The sequence below is a fragment of the Pelophylax lessonae genome, assembly GCF_965119305.1.
Source record: "Pelophylax lessonae genome assembly, chromosome: 1".
Lineage (NCBI taxonomy): Eukaryota > Metazoa > Chordata > Amphibia > Anura > Ranidae > Pelophylax > Pelophylax lessonae.
Window position 1 is genome coordinate 340,951,988 of NC_138768.1, and position 17,459 is coordinate 340,969,446.

Sequence of the window (17,459 nt, forward strand, 5' to 3'; positions counted from 1 at the left end):
AGCTTAGCACACAATCGGCCACCTTCTGACACCTTCACTTGCGATTCCAGAAGCTGTGCCTCTACTTTTTCCCTCTTATGTTCACAATCTCCTTTTCCCTGCATAAGAGCTTTCACCTCATTGGCTAGCATCTGGGAATAAGAATGTAATACTGCCACACAGGCTTCTTTCTCCTTTAACTGCTGCTGGACACGTTGGGCTTCCCCTTTCCAACTTTCACAGTCCGCACGCCATTCATCTACCACATAGCTCAAAGTAGTGAGCTCATACACAGTACTCAGTAATTTAGCCTCTCTTTCACTTTTCTCCTTGTTGCTGAGAGACAATGTCGTTTTCAGAGCAACATTCTGTTCCTGCGACTCCTGCAGGTCTATTTTTGTAGCTCCCAAAGACTGAAGACTTTTTTCCAGCTGATTACGCAACTCCAACATATCAGCCATACTTTGCTTCTGCAAAGTCTGAATTTCACTTTCCTTTTCCATGAGGATGGTATCTTTCTCCATTATAGTCTCTCTGCGTTTTTGCAACTCGACCAAAAGAAGAGCAGTGGATTCTTCCCACTGTAACACATGAGACTTGAGTAGTTCATTCATTTCCTGCAAGTTTCTATGCTCCATTTTAAGCAATTCCAAGGCTTGTTCCTTTTCTTCCATTTTCCGTTGCAAGGCATCCAACTCAGCCCTGCACACATACTCGGTTTCTTCCAAACCGATGGCCTCCATTGGCTGCTGGCGTCTCTGTTTCCAGCCTGCCATGCTCTCTTGGTGAGCCTTTTGTTGAGCTGCAAAGCTCCGCTGTTTCAGCATCTCCCCCATTTTGAGTTTACTTTTCATCTGAGCACACTGCGTCTCCATAGCAGTTTCATTTGCCCCAGTGTTGCTAGGGACAACAACTTTTCTCTTTAGCCGATTCCGTTCAGGCATGGATGGGGCTGGTTCAAATGGTAGCATCCCCTCCATCCATAGAATCCGGTCTCTCATTTCATCTATCTTTGCATTTTTCAGGCGTTTGGATCGCCCCATCTTCAATAACTCCACAAACAAATTTTTCACAGTCCAGCAAAAAAATTTTCAGACCACTGTCTCTTTAACACATGTAGTTGTTCTCTCTCTTGCAAGATCTCTTTTCCTGCGCACACAGTTTGTGCAGTCACTTGCACCAGACACAACAAAGTTCAAATAATTTTGAGACCGCTGTCTCTTTAAAACACTTTTTTTTTTTCTGTCAGGATCTTCTCTCCTGCACACATAGATTGTGCAATCTCATGCACCAGACAAAGTTCATCAAACATTTGCACTTCCTTGCAGGGATCTCTGCTTATGCCCACTGCATACCTCCACCATATGTGAGGGATTAGCTCGGTGGTAGGCGTAGATGACTCCTTGGGGGGTGCGTTTTCACAGAGAAATAGCCCAAAAGTGCTTGCAAACAACAGGTTTATGGTTTATTCTTCCAATTTCTTCAAACAAGTGCATGCAGCAAAACATCAAAATAAAATAAAACACAAAATAAATCCTTGCCTCTGTGGGCGGCTACCTTCTCACGCTGGAACCTACCTAAGAAGTCTTTCCAACCTACTGTTGGGCCGACACTGCTGATCCTACAGCAGACACTCAAATGTCCATTTGTTTGCTTTTCACACAGCACATGTTCATTTATAACAGGATCCTTTACTCTTCAGATTCTTCACATTGAACACAGTTCATTTAACAGGTCCCTTTACTCTTCACACTCTTCACATGGAACACTTCTCTTCACACTCTTCACATGGAACACTTTGTCTTCTCACCTTTGAGACGTCTTCACTCGTGGTTACCCTCCTTAGCTTCACATCGCTGTAGGGGGTCTTCTCCCATGCTCACCAGCTTGTCGGGAGGCACACATCCGACTGTCCCCCTCTCCCAGCCCACACGGCGACAGGAGGCAGCAGTCCTTCTCCCATGCCCACACGGCGTCGGGAGGTACACGTATGTCTGCCTTCCTCTCCCAGCCCACACGGCGACAGGAGGCAGCACTCAATAGATTTTCTCTGGACAAATTATAGAGGCCTTGATCTCCTCATTCTGAACAGCTGAATGGTTTTCAACTTCCTGCTGGCTCTTTTTGCAGCCAACACCCTATAGTATCAGTGAACTTTCTAAATCAGGTGGAAATGTATCTCCTTCCTGTGACTACATTCCCAGATTTACCTGACTTCCTGTCACAGTATATTGATCACAGCGGATGTTGGATCCTTATACACAATAATAGACCACTCCGATGCACTTTGTGCAGTGAAGTGGGGTTTATTACAAACACAGTTATCCAGGAAACAAATTAGGTTCCTTCAAAGAAGTCTAAAGTTTTGTTTGAATAAAAACTACTTTTGGTATGACCACAGTTTTTACTTACAAGTCAAAGGTGTTGCGATGGGGGCTAAGTTTGCTCCCAGTGTGGCCAATCTCTTTATGGCCCACTGGGAGGAACAAGCTGTTTTTGCTGACTTACCCCCCCAACTGGTTTGTTATCGTCGCTACATCGACGATCTGTTCATGGTTTGGCAAGGAGATATGATAAGTTTGGAGGCCTTCATGAACAGATTAAATAGTAATGAAAAAAACATTGTTTTAACGTGGAACATACAACAGGAAAATATTGTGTTTTTAGACTTGGAAATTTTTAAAGTTGATGGTGGTTTTAAAACCAAGAATTATTTTAAACCCACTGACAGAAACTCTTTTATCCCCTTGGATAGTTGTCACCATAGACAATGGTTGTGCAACATACCTCGTGGACAGTTTACACGCCTAAGGCGTAACTGCACCTCAGAGGAAGACTTTATTGCACAATCAGACACTTTAACCGGAAGGTTTTTAGAAAAGGGATATGATAAAAATGATATAAAGAAAGAACTTGAATGGGTTAAGAACACAGATCGAGACCGCCTCCTTGAGAATTCCGGATCTAAGGAAATTGATATACAGTCTCGACTTGTTTTAGATTTCAATATTCAACACAAAAAAGTGGAACAAATTGTACGTAAACATTGGGCTATTCTCAAAGAAGACAGGATCTTGGGTCCTGTCCTATCTGAGCAGCCTAAGTTTATTTACAAAAAAGCCCCCTCGTTAAGAGATAAAGTAGCTCCAGGAGTAATTAATCCACCCCGGGTAAAAAACAATGGCATTTTTCCTTTTCTGGCAGGTTTTTATGCCTGTGGAAAGTGCGCAACTTGTAAAAGCTGTAGAAAAAACATTAAAAAACGAAAAAGTTTCACATCCACGGTCACACAAAAAAGTTACAACATTAAAAATTTGATAACATGCGCTACGCTTGGCGTAGTCTACATGCTAGAGTGTGACTGTGGGCTACAGTACATAGGTCGCACTTCAAGAGCCTTACATGTAAGAGTTGGAGAACACGTAAATAATATACGTAAGGGACTCACTACCCACAGTGTATCCAGACATTTTAAAAATTACCATCATAAGAACCCTAGCACCTTAAAATTTTGGGGCATCGAAAAAGTCAGCTATCATTGGCGGGGTGGTAATTTTATTAGACAACTCAGTCGCCGCGAATCCTTTTGGATCTATGAGACAAAGGTTTTAACTCCTTGGGGCTTAAATGTTGATTTTGATCTTAATTGTTTTATTTCTGACAGATGAGTTTTATGGTCATTTTATTCAATCAACTGTTATATGTATGTTATTTAAATATTTTTTTTAGCATTAAGTTTTATCCTATAATAAATTTGATTGTATTTATATGTATTTTTTAATTAGCCATGTTAATTGGTTTTTCACATAAATCACTGTATTTGATATAGGCTGTCCTCAGAATATGCAGTATGCTGCCATCTAGTGCCTGGTCAATAGTATGGCCGCCAGGTCCGATGGACCATTATTATTATCAGTGATTGATAGTATAAGGTGAATCCTTAATTGGCCAGTAAATTACATGAGGAATTGGTTTAAACTTTTTTTCCCATTATGTAGATTGCTGCCGTTTTTATTTTAGATCGTTTTTTTCGAAGAACGCTTGTTCCCATAGCAATACACATATTTGTGGCTTTGCTATTGTTTACATTATGACCGTGCCCGCCTTTCCGTTTCCTGTCCTGAGAGACCATTGAGTCTCCATGGCGATGGTGAAACGCCGGACATGACGAAATAGGCGCCGCCCAAGTCAAGCTTAAAGAGCCGGACCACTGACCTATCAGCATCCCCGCTGAAGAAGTCTACGCCCAACAGACGTAACGCGTACGGGTTATTGGTTATCGGGGATTGGTCACTCGGTCTGTCGGTCATACAACGCGGAAGCCAGACACCTCACAGCACGCTGCATGCTCTGCTATTATTTTGCTAAACAAACCGGGACACAATGTAAGTGCAATATCATACTATGAGCAATAAATATGTGATTACCGCAACAGAGAGCACTAGATTGTTTCTTTTTACCCTTATGTTGTGGAGAATTTTGGGAAAGATTATCCTCTGTGGTTTGAGACATCGGTATGCTGGAGGTATCGATCTGGTCCTGTTAATTATCGTTTTGGCTGATCTTCGTGGAGATTGATATATGCTTTTAGACCCTGTGGGGTCAAGTTCTGGAGGTGAGAGGCAGAGAATGCCGGGTGAAGGGATTTTATGAGCACTCAAGTCACACATATTAATTATTTCACCGGATCACCAGTGGACTGTGTGTTTTTCTCCTTATCATCTTTGAATTTTACCTTTATGAACTTTTTACTACTATATATTTAAAAATGTTTGTGACTTTTTAAGAATTTATTTAATTGTCATAATTTTCAGACACCGGACTGCGCTACACTAGTATTTTATTTATTTATTGAGGGTGTTGGATTACACTTGAGTGTTAGCTGCTGGTCCAGTTTTATATTCATTCAGCGCTGAATCTTCTATTATCATTGTTTAACTGTATATATTATTTGATAGTTGACAACAGTGATAAATATTGTATCATTTGGGCACCATACTCGCCTATGGTTTATCTATACTCTTTATTGTATGTGGAAACACATTTTGTGCTGCCACCTTTGGTTAGCACACAATCATTTTTCTATATTTTGTAGTATAGTGTCCCATAGAAAATGTTGATTCTAAAAGGAAATTAATGGTTTTCTAACAAATCTGTTGGGGTTTACTCATTTATGCTGAGCACTGTATATGTGTGTGTCTGTGTGTTGCCCATGACTTTTTTGTTGTCAAACCTATGACTATATCAATCCCATCTAAATGCATAATATATTGTATTGTGTTGCAGTTAGGAGACTTCAAAATCTCTCCATCCTCATTCTTCACTGTTCCCCCCATCCTCAGTCTTCACAGTTTCCCCCTCCTCTCTTCAGCCCCCCTCCAGCGTATCTGCACCCCCCCCCCCCACCAGATTTTGTCTCCTCAGGATCCAGTGGATGACATAATTGCCCAGCCCCCCTGAAAAGTACTTCCCGCCCCTAGCTCCATCTGCTCTCAGCTCAAACAGGATCTGTGCGTGACTGAGACTTCATTCACAAAGATCCTCTGTGTCAGAAGTCAGAAAGCAAGCAGTGACAGGCATGGCTGCAGTGCCTCAGGCTTGTCTCATCCTTGGGTGCAACAAGGGTCAGAGCATAGTGGACCTCATCCACCTTATAAGCCACTAGTTGCAGCCCTGATTATGTGAGAGTAGTTTCTGACCCTAAAAACGCATTGGCTGTTTTTTTAATACAAACCAATAAATTAGTTTGGACTTTTTATCATTTAGTCTGGTGAACTTTCCATTGGTTCCTTTTTTTTTTCTTTTTAGTTGGGGAATTCTGTCAGTTTCTTTTTGTTGTCATGTTCCTGTTATATTTCATTTATTTCTTCCAGTGGCCACTCAGGTGGAGAAGAGTTTCCTCCATTATAACAATTAAAAAGGTATTTGTAGTATGTTGAGGAAGACTTATGACCTCTCTTTCTTAATGCTGCCTGTATCCTTATGGGGAAGATTTCCTTTTTTTTGTCCAAGTGAAAGGACAGGGTGGGAATGGGGTTAAATATCCCAAATAGAGGCACAAACAGCAATGGAAACCTTTCAAAGGCATATCCTTCTCTACACAAAACTAAAAAATAAGGATTGAGCTAGAATTACACTTTGATTCACAACATCACCATGAGCAGGAGGCACTTATTAGTGTAATTCATTAGTTGCCTATTGTTATTATGCTAAGGAATTACGTGGGTGTAAAAGCAGAGGTGTACATAAAGAAGTTGCAGAAATAAAAAAAGTATATCTCCTGCAAATAACTATTTTTTCATCAATAAAGAGATGCTTTCCCTGGAAAAAAAAAAAGGTTAAACAGCATTTTATGATACGGTTGTAATGTTGTCCAGCAATGCCACCACTGCAGCCAATATTTTCTTCCTTGCAGAGATAGAAGAAGTGGAAAAGGTAGAGTTTTTAGCATCCAGCACTTCCCAATGTGTCTGAAACCTGCTTCTCATAGCTGGCTGCTGTGTTTCCCCCACTAGCATGTTCGGCAGCTTTTTGACATAACAGTTGGAGGGAAGAGCTACAGTACACAATGATAAGAAGCCAACATTTGACACCCTAGGAAAATGTCAAATGCTAAATATTCCTCCAGCACTTCTAGCTCTGAAAGAAAACAAAAACTGACAACAATGGAGGCAGTGTGAGTAAGCATTATAACTGTTTTGACTTTATCTTTTTTTGGGTCTCTTTAATAGAGAAGTATAACCAAAACTTTTTTGGCCATACTTCTCTTCTGGGTCATAGGAATACACTTACTTCTGTACTACTGTGACCCAGATTCAGCCATCAGCAGGCTAAAGCCCGCTATCAGCTGACATCACAGAGCCAGTTCAGGCTTTGCAAGGATTACAACCTTAATATCTGGATCCACCCAGATGACTGACATGCAGCTGACTCAGCCTGTTAGTGCACTGTTAACTGCCTGAAACAGCCCCACATGCCCCCTCCATAGCCTGGCACTCCAGTGAGCGCTGGAGGGGCAAAGCAGAAAGGAGATGACTGACAGCTGCTGCCTCTCTGCTCACTGAGCCCAAGACCTGAGTGATCAGTGGTCCTGTGATTGCTTGGTTCAGTCTTAGGGCTAGGTGGGGACAGCTGCAACATCAGATCAATGCTGCAGCCACATAGGTGAATATGTATGTTTGTGTGTTTTAATCATGTACTTCTCCTTTAAGCCAACCTTTTGAGTGCATGCATTATTCCTGTAATTTCCTGTTTCTTTTTGTTTGTTGTTTTCTCTAACTGAATTGTCTGTGTCTCTCCTGATATACAACATTGCAATGTCAACATAGTTTTGTTGTTGTGATGACATCTCAAGTGTATACAAGTAACCAGCAATTGAATGTGAATGTGGAAAGGCAGTGATCAAGGGAGAATAGGAGCTGGAACAGGAGAGCACAATAGAGATACATCAGTTATATTAAGCAGACTTTCCATCTTCTTGCCGCAAATGAATATGTCATTATTCAGTATCATTCTGTTATAACCCATAATAAAATAAAAATGAAAATGGAGCAAAACAAGCCAGACTGAAAATGCACAAGATGAAGCATACTGCTTTGTGGCAATATTTTGCAGGTGCGGGATTTTGCATTTTCTTGTTACTTTGAGCAATATTAAACTAACTTCAAATCATTCATACGTATGCTAAGGAGTAAATCATCTTTTCACAAAGTACCATAGCTACAATACTAAGTTGAAAACTGCTCATTGACTCGAAAGGTCACTCATTTTTATCAGGATTAAGCTAATATGTCTAAGTGGTCGGTCTGTGTCTGGCTGATTACTCACCAATGTAGAGTAGTTGAGAAGAACCATGTATTCCATATTAAAGTCAATGCATTTAATTTAAGAGGACCTAAACTGTTAAAACTTTACCCAAAAATGGCAGACAGGGGGTAAAGGACTAGTTATCAATATTGTCTGCAGTCTCCCTGCAGCTGGTCTCTGTGTTGTGGTGATAGAGATGAAAGCTTTGCTTGCTTGTGTCAGAGCTGCCCGCCCTGATTACTGGTGATCTGATGTGTGGTGGGATATTATTCAAAAAGCGACAAGAGAGATCATAAATCCACAGAATGAAATGAGAAGCAGGGAGATCCTTGCACTGCAAGTTCCCAGGTACAGTGTCTCCCCCAGTGAGCAAAAAAACAATATCATATATTACTGCTCTGAAACTTGTGAGACTAGTAATCACAGGCATATAGTGCCTTAGATGACCTTACACTGTAGATGTAAATCTATGAGGTCCAAGGCAAAGGAGGTGCACTGCAGTTTTTCAGGAGGAATTCCAGGCAAAGGATACATTCTAGGGTACTACTACCACAAATCTACATTTTATTTGAGTTCATTTAGTTTTCTATCATTCCAAAGGTATTCTAGCATGCTCCACAGAATCTGGAATCTAGATTTGAAGCATCATCATTATTGGAATTCATAGCACAATTGTGTTACTATGGAATGTTGTAAACAAAGAAAACCGGAGTTAATTTTAAAGCTGATGTTTCCCATAAAATATTCATGTATCTATAACTATACAATTAAATTAGGCTTTGTAATGATGCATAGTAAATGTATCAGTATAACATGATGGATCAGCTTTGGACTGAAATATGCAGCAAATAAATATACCTGAAAGTTAGTACTACGGTTTCTCACATTAAATGTGCCTACATGATTGTTAAAATATTCTGCTGATTTTGGTGTTTTATGCAAGAATCTGACCTCAGTGTAAACTTCTCATCAGTGGATTATTGGGGACAGCTGTATTTAAAGGCAAACTCCAGGTTCACTTCCCTGCCCCCTACCATCCAGTGTTCTCCATCCCAGAGGACCCCCCCTGGTGTATTTTTTTTTTTTTTTTTGTTTTTTACTTATCTTTCTTGAAGTCTTCAGGCTGGTTTCTTAGTAATGCCCCTCACAGTATGTCCTCATGCTATTCTTAAAGCAGAAATAAGGTTTTTGGGGTCCCCAGGGCTCTTGCCATAATGTGCATGTATGCACAGCATATTTGCACATTATTGACAAAAAGGAATGTAGCAAGGTTTCCAGGCTGGGGCCTGATGTGGAATCCTCTCCAGCCCATGAGAGCTGGGTCCCCAGGTGTGACAACTCCGGCATCTTTGTTTGTGGTTTTTATTATAAATTAAGGGGATGGGAGGAGGGAATGAGTGGGATACTCCTCTCGGCTTGAACTAATTACAATTGGGACTTTGATCCTGGAAAAATGTCCGTTGGCGCTTCCTTGTCGCTAGCCAGCGCCAGCCAATGCTCACTGACTCTGAGAACACTCTATACAACAGAGGAAGTGTTGAGTCCCTGACCTATAGTCCAGTAGATCCAAGACTGAGAACTGTAGAACTCCTGACACTGCTTCACTGTGTAAGTCTTTGAATACTTTTCCCCCACCTGGCACAGCTTGAGATAGTATTTTGTAGAACTCCAAATAGCTAACACTGTAACTGGCACACCCAATACAATTCAGGGCCCAGACTGCAGGTGCCCCCTTTGCTCTTTGAACTCTTCAGGGTCCACTAACTATGTACCCCCTTTACACTTCAGGGTCCTCAACCTAGGTACCCCCTTTACAGCTAGCTGACCTTGGATACCCGAACCTCTTCCGGAGTGGTCCCTTCTGACTCTAGGCAGACCCCCAGGGGCAATCCTCAGTACTCACGACCTGTGTAGGCTTTCCTGGGACTGGACCCCTCTCTCTCTCCGCAGGCTCTCGGCACACTGGATCCCCCTCAGCTCAACTCAGCACTCTCTGGACTCTCAGGCGACACCCCGAGACATCCACCTTCCTCAGACAGGAGGAGAGACAGTCGCACTGTCCTTCCTGGGACTCTGCTCCCGCCAAAGACACAGTGCCACGCACTACCCCCCCAAAACTTATACCCACTCCCAGAATCCCTTACAGCCTAATCTGCCTTCTGGGGTAGTTACAAGCTGGGATGTGTCCCCTGATTGGGCTTCCCACACTGCCCTATGAGAAGCCTCTCACAGGAGCCAGTGGGGATACTTCTCCGCTCAGCAGGCACATCTGGAAGCCCTGACACCCTGGCAAGATAAATCACAGCCCTGCTGTTAAGCAGACAAGGCCCACTATGGTTTTACCTAGCATCTATCTGTAGGGTGCTACAGGAAAAAAGTTGGATCTCCTGGATATCTTGTGGGAGAGAAAATGGTACGTTGAGGAACAACACCACGGAGAAGGTAAGCATTACAGCCAGGGCTGCTTTATTATTTTAAACACTAGGTGGGGCAGCTTTCTGTAACTTGGAATTATTTTTTTTTGTTAGATAGACTGCTGTACCCATAATATGAGAGTAATTCTAAGGTTGTCTGCTAAGCACATGCATTTATGTAAGACACACGTGTGCAAGTTTATATTGTGGTCTGTAAAAAAAATGATTATGTGTAGATAAATCAGTTGTCTTTAAATTGAAGAGGAGATGACCTGATTGTTGTCAGTTAAAAAAAGAAGTTCAGGATTTTTTTTTTTTAAATCATACTTATCTAGTTGGATGCAGCATCGGTATGATGCTGCATCTGTCCCCTGCCAGCTCTAAGATTGAGAACCTAGCAATCAAACACTGCTGATCGCTCAGTTCTCAGAGCTCTCTAAACAGAGAGCTGGTGACTGTCAGTCACCACTGTCTGCCCTGCCCCCCCCCCCGGCGTTCACTGGAATGCTGGGCTGTGGCTCTCAGCACCTGCACCTCGCTGAGAGGCTGAGCCAGGTGGCAGTCCAGGGTTCTGGGCAGATCTTTCCCCAGCCTGGACCAGCTCTCTGACGTCTTCAGCCTGCTGTTTGCTGAAAACGGATCACAGGAGTGTAGAACGAGCTTTGGCTGGACTTCTCCTTTAAGGCAGACAGCAGGGTGCTCCAAAAATCTTGTTGACTTAGTTTTCGCACACATACTGGTTAAAGTCAATGCCAAATGGAGACGAAAGTAGGAAATAAGTATGCGTAGAAAGCTCCTGCTAAAATGTTTTTTTTGTAGATAAACAGTACTAACTGGATAAAGTTTTCAAACCTGTCTAGTTGATTGTAACCCCTGCAGAATGGTCAGCTAGGCCTATATGAGGGTCTTATAGACATGAGATGGCCACTGCACCAAATATAAAACCTCCAATTTGGAGACACACATTTCATGTCTGTGACTAGCTTTACTATTATGCATAAATTAGTTGTAAAGCAGTATTTTGGAAGTACAAAGAACAACATTAACCACTTAAGCCCCGGAAGATTTTACCCCCATTCCGACCAGGGGGTATTTTGCGATTCGGCACTGCTGTGCGACGCTGTACCTAAACTAATTTGGCGTCCTTTTTTTCCCACAAACAGAGCTTTCTTTTGGTGGTATTTGATCACCTGTGCGATTTTTTGATCACGCGCTATAAACAAAAAAAGAGCGTCAATTTTGCAAAAATAGCAATATTTTTCACATTTTTTTATATGAAATTCCCCCCCAAAAAAATGTAAAAATCAAAATTTTTTAACATTTTTGGCCAATTTGTTTTATGCTACCTATGTTTGGTAAAAAAAAAATCGCAAAAAGCGTATTTTGATTGGTTTGCGCAAACAAACAAAGGGTTTACTAACAAAGGGAAAGATTTTTGTCATTTTTGTTATTTTTTTTAACGCGTAATGGCGGCGATCTGCGATTTTTTTTGCGGTACTGCGACATTGCGGCGGACAGATCGGACCCTTGACTGACATTTTTGACACTTTTGGGGTTACCAGTGACATTTCTACAGTAATCAGTGCTATACATATGCACTGTTACTGTAAAAATACACTGGTAGTGAAGGGGTTAACTTTATTTGAGAGGGAGGGGCTGTGTGTGTCCCTAGGGGCGTGATTCTAACTGTGATTGGCTGGGGCTTCAGCTGTAAGGACACTGATCAACGGATCTACATAGTAGATCCATGTGATCAGTGTCTTTACAGCGAGGAGAATGACAGGTGGCTTGTTTACACAAGCTGCCTGACATTCTCCCTCTCCCCCGCCCCGCTGGTCACACGCGCGGGGGGGGCGGTGACCACGCGTGAGCGGGAGCGCGCCTCCGGCGGCGCGCGCTCGCTCCCTAGACCCTCACAAGCAAGCAACGTAGCCCTACGTTAGTTTGCCTGTGAGGGGCTGACCGCCGACGTAGATAGTCGTGCGGCGGTCGGCAAGTGGTTAAGAACAAAGAAGCTAATAAGATCCAAATAACCTAGCAAATGCAATTTAATTCTTCAAATATTTACATTTATTAAGGTAATGTATGTTTCCTAGGGTACTCACAGGCATAAGACTTTGATTAGGTAGTCAATAACCATGTCTGTAGGCAATAGAAGACAGCAGCAGACAAATCTGGGTAACTATTGTTGGTGAATCATGGATTGGTTGAATGGATTTGACCATGCATTTTAGTGAAAAGATAAAAAATGAACCCGAAAAGATGCAGTAATCATCTGATGTATATTCCCAAATTTATGGTTTGCCATAATCTCTTTACTGAAAACATTTTATAGTTAAAAGCCATTTTCTAAATATAACTTTTTTAAATAGCAGTAAGGCCTGTTTCACACTGGCACTCCTGTGTATACCTTCTCTAAGTGCAGAAGAAATGCCCTGCAAAGTTTAAACAACTGTTATGCCTAATTTTTTCCTGCATTTAGACATTCCTGCTTTAGAAAGTTTAGTTGTGTTAACATACGTTTGCCTGAGTTTTTAATTGTATCCTATGCACTCATAATTCTATTTTCTCTAAACATTGCTAAACTGATCCCACCTAAATGCATATACAGTAAATGCACAGTGTGAATGCTACCATTGAAAAATTATAACATGCATTTATATGCTTTAAGTAATGTTCTCTAAATGCATGTTTGATGGTGCCAGCGTAAATGAGGCCTAAGACACTTGTTATTCTCTTTGCACCAATTTGTGCTATGGATTATTTAGTGCAGTTACATAAATGGCCTTAGCATATAATTTCTCTGTAAAATGTTTGCCTTAATTTCTTTTTCAGCTATTTATGAGCAATCTTGTGAAGCATATAAGCACAAAGGTAACTCCTCTGGATTCTTTTTTGTTGATTCTGATGGAAGTGGCCCTTTGGAACCATTCGCGGTTTACTGCAACATGACAGGTAACATACATGTCACCTTCATCAATGATTCCCTCCACCATTAAATAAATGTACTGTGCATTACTTTCCAGTCATCAATACAAAATATGGATTAAAGTAATACTGCAATTTAGCAAATGGAATCTGTTGGCAAACTGTAATCCAGAAATGGAACAATTTGTAGTTTGAGGTCTTCAGAAAAAAACATTTATAAACCAGTGCATATAAGGCTTCTTGCACACTGCAGCTTAAAAAAAAGCTTAGTACAGTGTTTTTTTTTTTTTTTTTTTACTGAGCTAAAATGCAGCTGATTATTTACAATGTGTCTATGCACACTGGCGCGTAAACAAGCACCGAGTATTCCTCAGTAAAAAAAATAGGAAAATCTGCATTCCTGGTCAGTATTTTGCACCGATGTGCACAAAAATGCGCATATGAGCATAAATATGAATGAATTTTCCCTAGGAAGGTATTGTGCACACAAATGCGTGAATGCGCATATACGTGCAAATACATGCATAAATACGTGTAAATTTGCACAAAACAAATGCCTAAAATTATGCCCGAAAAAGCAGATGCTCAAACATCAGCACTGTACCGTGTGCAAGAGGCTTAACACTCATAACACATTTACTGCAGGTGAATTATTATTATAATTTAATACACATGCATCAGGAAGATTCACCTCCAGTAAATGTTTGGTGAAAGTCACATTTACTGATTTCAAAATGTACTTGTATATAAGGGAAGAACATCTTTCTATTCTGTTTTTCTTATCTTGATCCCATGAAATACTTCATGTATTGAGAGGTTATAGTCTAATAATTTTTGTTTGCTTGTTTGTATATAATAAACTGTAACATTTATACTAGATACGTAGATAATTTAGTATGTACTTCTTAAACACTTTTCTTAGAGCAGCAGAGAAAATGTTTATTAAAGGCTTTAAACAGTTCATGTGAGAATGGGCTGCATATATTTGCAAGGACAATATTTTACCAGGAATTTAATCCACCTTCTGAGCTTATAAAGCATAAGGAAGTTTCTACCTCACCCATGAGAATTCATGAACATATGCTGATATTTACATCCATTACTCAACGTTCACAAATGTAAGAACATTTTGCTGGTCTTTCCATTGAATATTTAACCTGACTGAGTGAAACATATGTTTATTTTAAAAACCTATGTGAAAAACTTTACAGCCTCCATCCGACTTATTCCCATCTGTGGCAGATGCTTTCATTCTAACTTGTCTGTCACTTAATTACAATGCGATAGCATTATATCCCCAGCAAAAAATAATTGGAGGTTACTCGGGTTTATAGTACACTTGCTTTTTTTGGTTACCTTGGTATTTTAAATTAATTTCTCTAAAATTACAGCACTTTTAAAATGAGTATTTGATTACAGAAACTTGAATTTTAAAGAAGAGTGAGTACAAATTAATTAACGAACATAGCTGACAATAATAGTAAAAAGATAAATATCATACATGTCTAATAATAACAGTAATCATAACTATTACCACAATCCTCATCATCAAGACCCAAATACAAATTACTTAAATAATCTTTCAGGCTAGAAAATTGAAATGTTGCCATAGAAAATTATAAAATATTACCTTTTTAGCCACCTTATTCTTATTGACTGTAATAATACATTTTCTGGCAAAAAAAAAAATATATATATATACAGTATATATGTAAAAAATAGCAAGTGATTTTCCTCTGTTAGCATGAAGTTATTTTATATTGGGTGAGGCATGAGGGGCACATTTGTAAAACATAACTAAAATTGAATATCTTTCAGACATTAGATGATCAGGTTGGTGTGCTTTTAAAGAGGAAGTAAACCCTCCTCTGACACTTCCACCTATAAGTAAGCCTATGATAAGGCTTACCTATAGGTACTGTAAATATCTCCTAAACATGTACCGTTTAGGAGATATTTACCTTTCATGCAGCCAGTGACGTCACCGCGGCTCCAGCCAATCAGATGGCCGGATGCCGCGATCCCGGAAGACGGGCAACTGGACATGTCGCCCGTCATAGAGGTAAGCGAACGGCGCGGTGGGGGCTCGTTCTAAGGTAAGTATTTCATAATGAGCTAGTATGCCATGCATACTAGCCCATTATGTCTTTCTCTTTCAGGATGTAAAGAAAAAAAAAAATTCTCGGTTTACAACCTCTTTAAGCCTGAAGCAAAAATCCATGGCATTCAAAAAGCCCATGTGAGGCATAACTCTAGCTATGTATGTAACTGGAACCATATGGACAGGAAAGACCTAGCTGAACATTTTCATGAGCTGCCTGCTTCTAGCAATTTGTGATTTCCAGTAGTGACATGAGTGAAGGGCAGTGGTAGCATAGCATGGGCAGGGCCACAGGGACAGTTGCCCAGGGCACAAAATTAGCAAACATTTTTTTGCAAAGAGGCAGTAGAATGGCCTGTGTGCCCCTGTTCTAGCCCTCTGTGGTGTGCACCCTTCTTTTTCTCTCCTTCTTGGGCTGTGTGGGCAGGTCCGGCTCAGAGTGGAAAAAGGTAAGGACAGCGAGCTGTGCTCTTTATCTGAGTGTGGTGTAGTGCAATGCTCAGTGCAGTTGAGGATTGCTATGAGCTTTTTCCTCACCTCTGTCCTCCCCCCCCCCACACCCCGGACCCCTGGGCCACCTCCAACTGCCATATGGTACACTACAGTTCCTCCAACTACCAGTTATCTTGGGAAGGATGGAGGATTATATGGAGTTAAAGTTACTCAATAAGGGGGTTGAAGGGACTGGAGGGGCACAATGGGGGGGTGTACTGTTAGTGGGGTGCACACTCTGTAAAGGTTGCATAGTTGTCGAGTGTACATTAAAGGGTCTACACACTCTGTAGATGCTGTAGGTAGTGTAGAGGTAAGCTAGGCTACAGGGATTCAGGGAGTGATAACAGTCCATGGATTAGGGGTCACAATTCTTGGGTCCTGGAATCTCGTGCTGTGTCACTGCAGGGCAACAAAGAAATACTTTATAGCTTCTGTTATCATAGATATTGGGGTTGATTTACTAAAGGCAAATAGACTGCGAACTGTGGTAAAGCTCTGCTTATCCATCATCCAATCATTTGCAAAACAAATGCTGTTTTTTCATTTTCCTTGCACCGGATTGGGTATTCTTTGCAACGTGAAGCTCCACCACAAATTCACTAAGCTCCTGGGAAAATAAGTGCAACTACACTTGCAAAGAGCATAATTTATTTGCCTATAGTAAGACTGGGGACAAGCAGGATGTTTACAATACAGTTTTGCACACTGACTTATGCTTATGATGACAAACTATATATTTAAAGAGCCCACTTGTTTTGAAAGTATAATTTTCGTTCAAACTTTAGAAACATTTAAATCTTTGATCAAGCACTGTTAGAAAAAAATGCTAAATTTGTTTTACTTTTTTATACTTTATATGTTCTTCTTTTACTCTAACTAGATACAGCAATAAGTATTTTGCATCACAACAATACAGAGCTGAACAAAGTAAAGAATTCAAATCGAGATTTTCCCCATACAATGAATTTCAAATACTCTGCTGACATGGAGCAGCTCCAGGCTACAATTAACAATTCTGAACACTGCATTCAGGAAATTATCTACCACTGTAAAAAGTCCCGTATTCAACAAAAGCAAGGTAATATACTTATTTTTTTTTTTTCTTGTTCAAAAAGGTTTTATTGAAAGAGCACATCAGTGTACAGGCACACGTAAAAACATGTCCAAGTCTCAATGTAATACACTTCATTTTCAAAAGAAAGTAGGTTTTACAAGTTTGATTGTGCTAGCAAACATAAATAGAACAAGCGAATCAATAGAGCTTAAAATTATCATGAATGACCACCCAGAGTAACACCGTCATGCAGGGTAAAAACTGCGCTTCAACGCTCCAAGATACTATGTGCAGAGTGCAAGATAATGAGCCTATTATGAAATAAATGGAAAAGAAAGGAAGCTGAAGTAGAGAAAAGGGAAAGGAGAGAAAAGAATACTTTTTTGAATCAATTCAAACCTGTTGCAGTGTTTGCAATGGATTTAATATTTTTTTCCCAAAGTGTTTTCTGATGTTTTAACATGTAACTTCCTTTACGTGAGCCTCTGCTATGAGACCTTTAAGCAATGTTTACTTGCAAGTTTGAGTTAGTTGAATACCTTACAAGCTTTTTTGCAAGAGTTAAGAGAACATGAATTAACAGACAAGGACTTTGGTGGTTAGGAAAGGGCATCATTGGGGATTATGGTAAGTTGAGGGCCTAATCATAAGTAAGGTAGGTACAATAGCAATGCCATCTATG

At 40.6% G+C, this 17,459-nt stretch overlaps 1 protein-coding gene across 1 annotated transcript in view; it reads left to right on the forward strand.

The window, feature by feature from the left end:
- Positions 1-17,459, forward strand: part of CNTNAP4 (contactin associated protein family member 4) — a 557,814-nt gene that overhangs the window by 438,760 nt on the left and 101,595 nt on the right. The window contains exons 12-13 of the mRNA XM_082267662.1: positions 13,035-13,154; positions 16,604-16,801. Coding sequence (XP_082123788.1) covers positions 13,035-13,154; positions 16,604-16,801 — 318 coding nt within the window. The remainder of the gene's footprint in view (positions 1-13,034; positions 13,155-16,603; positions 16,802-17,459) is intronic.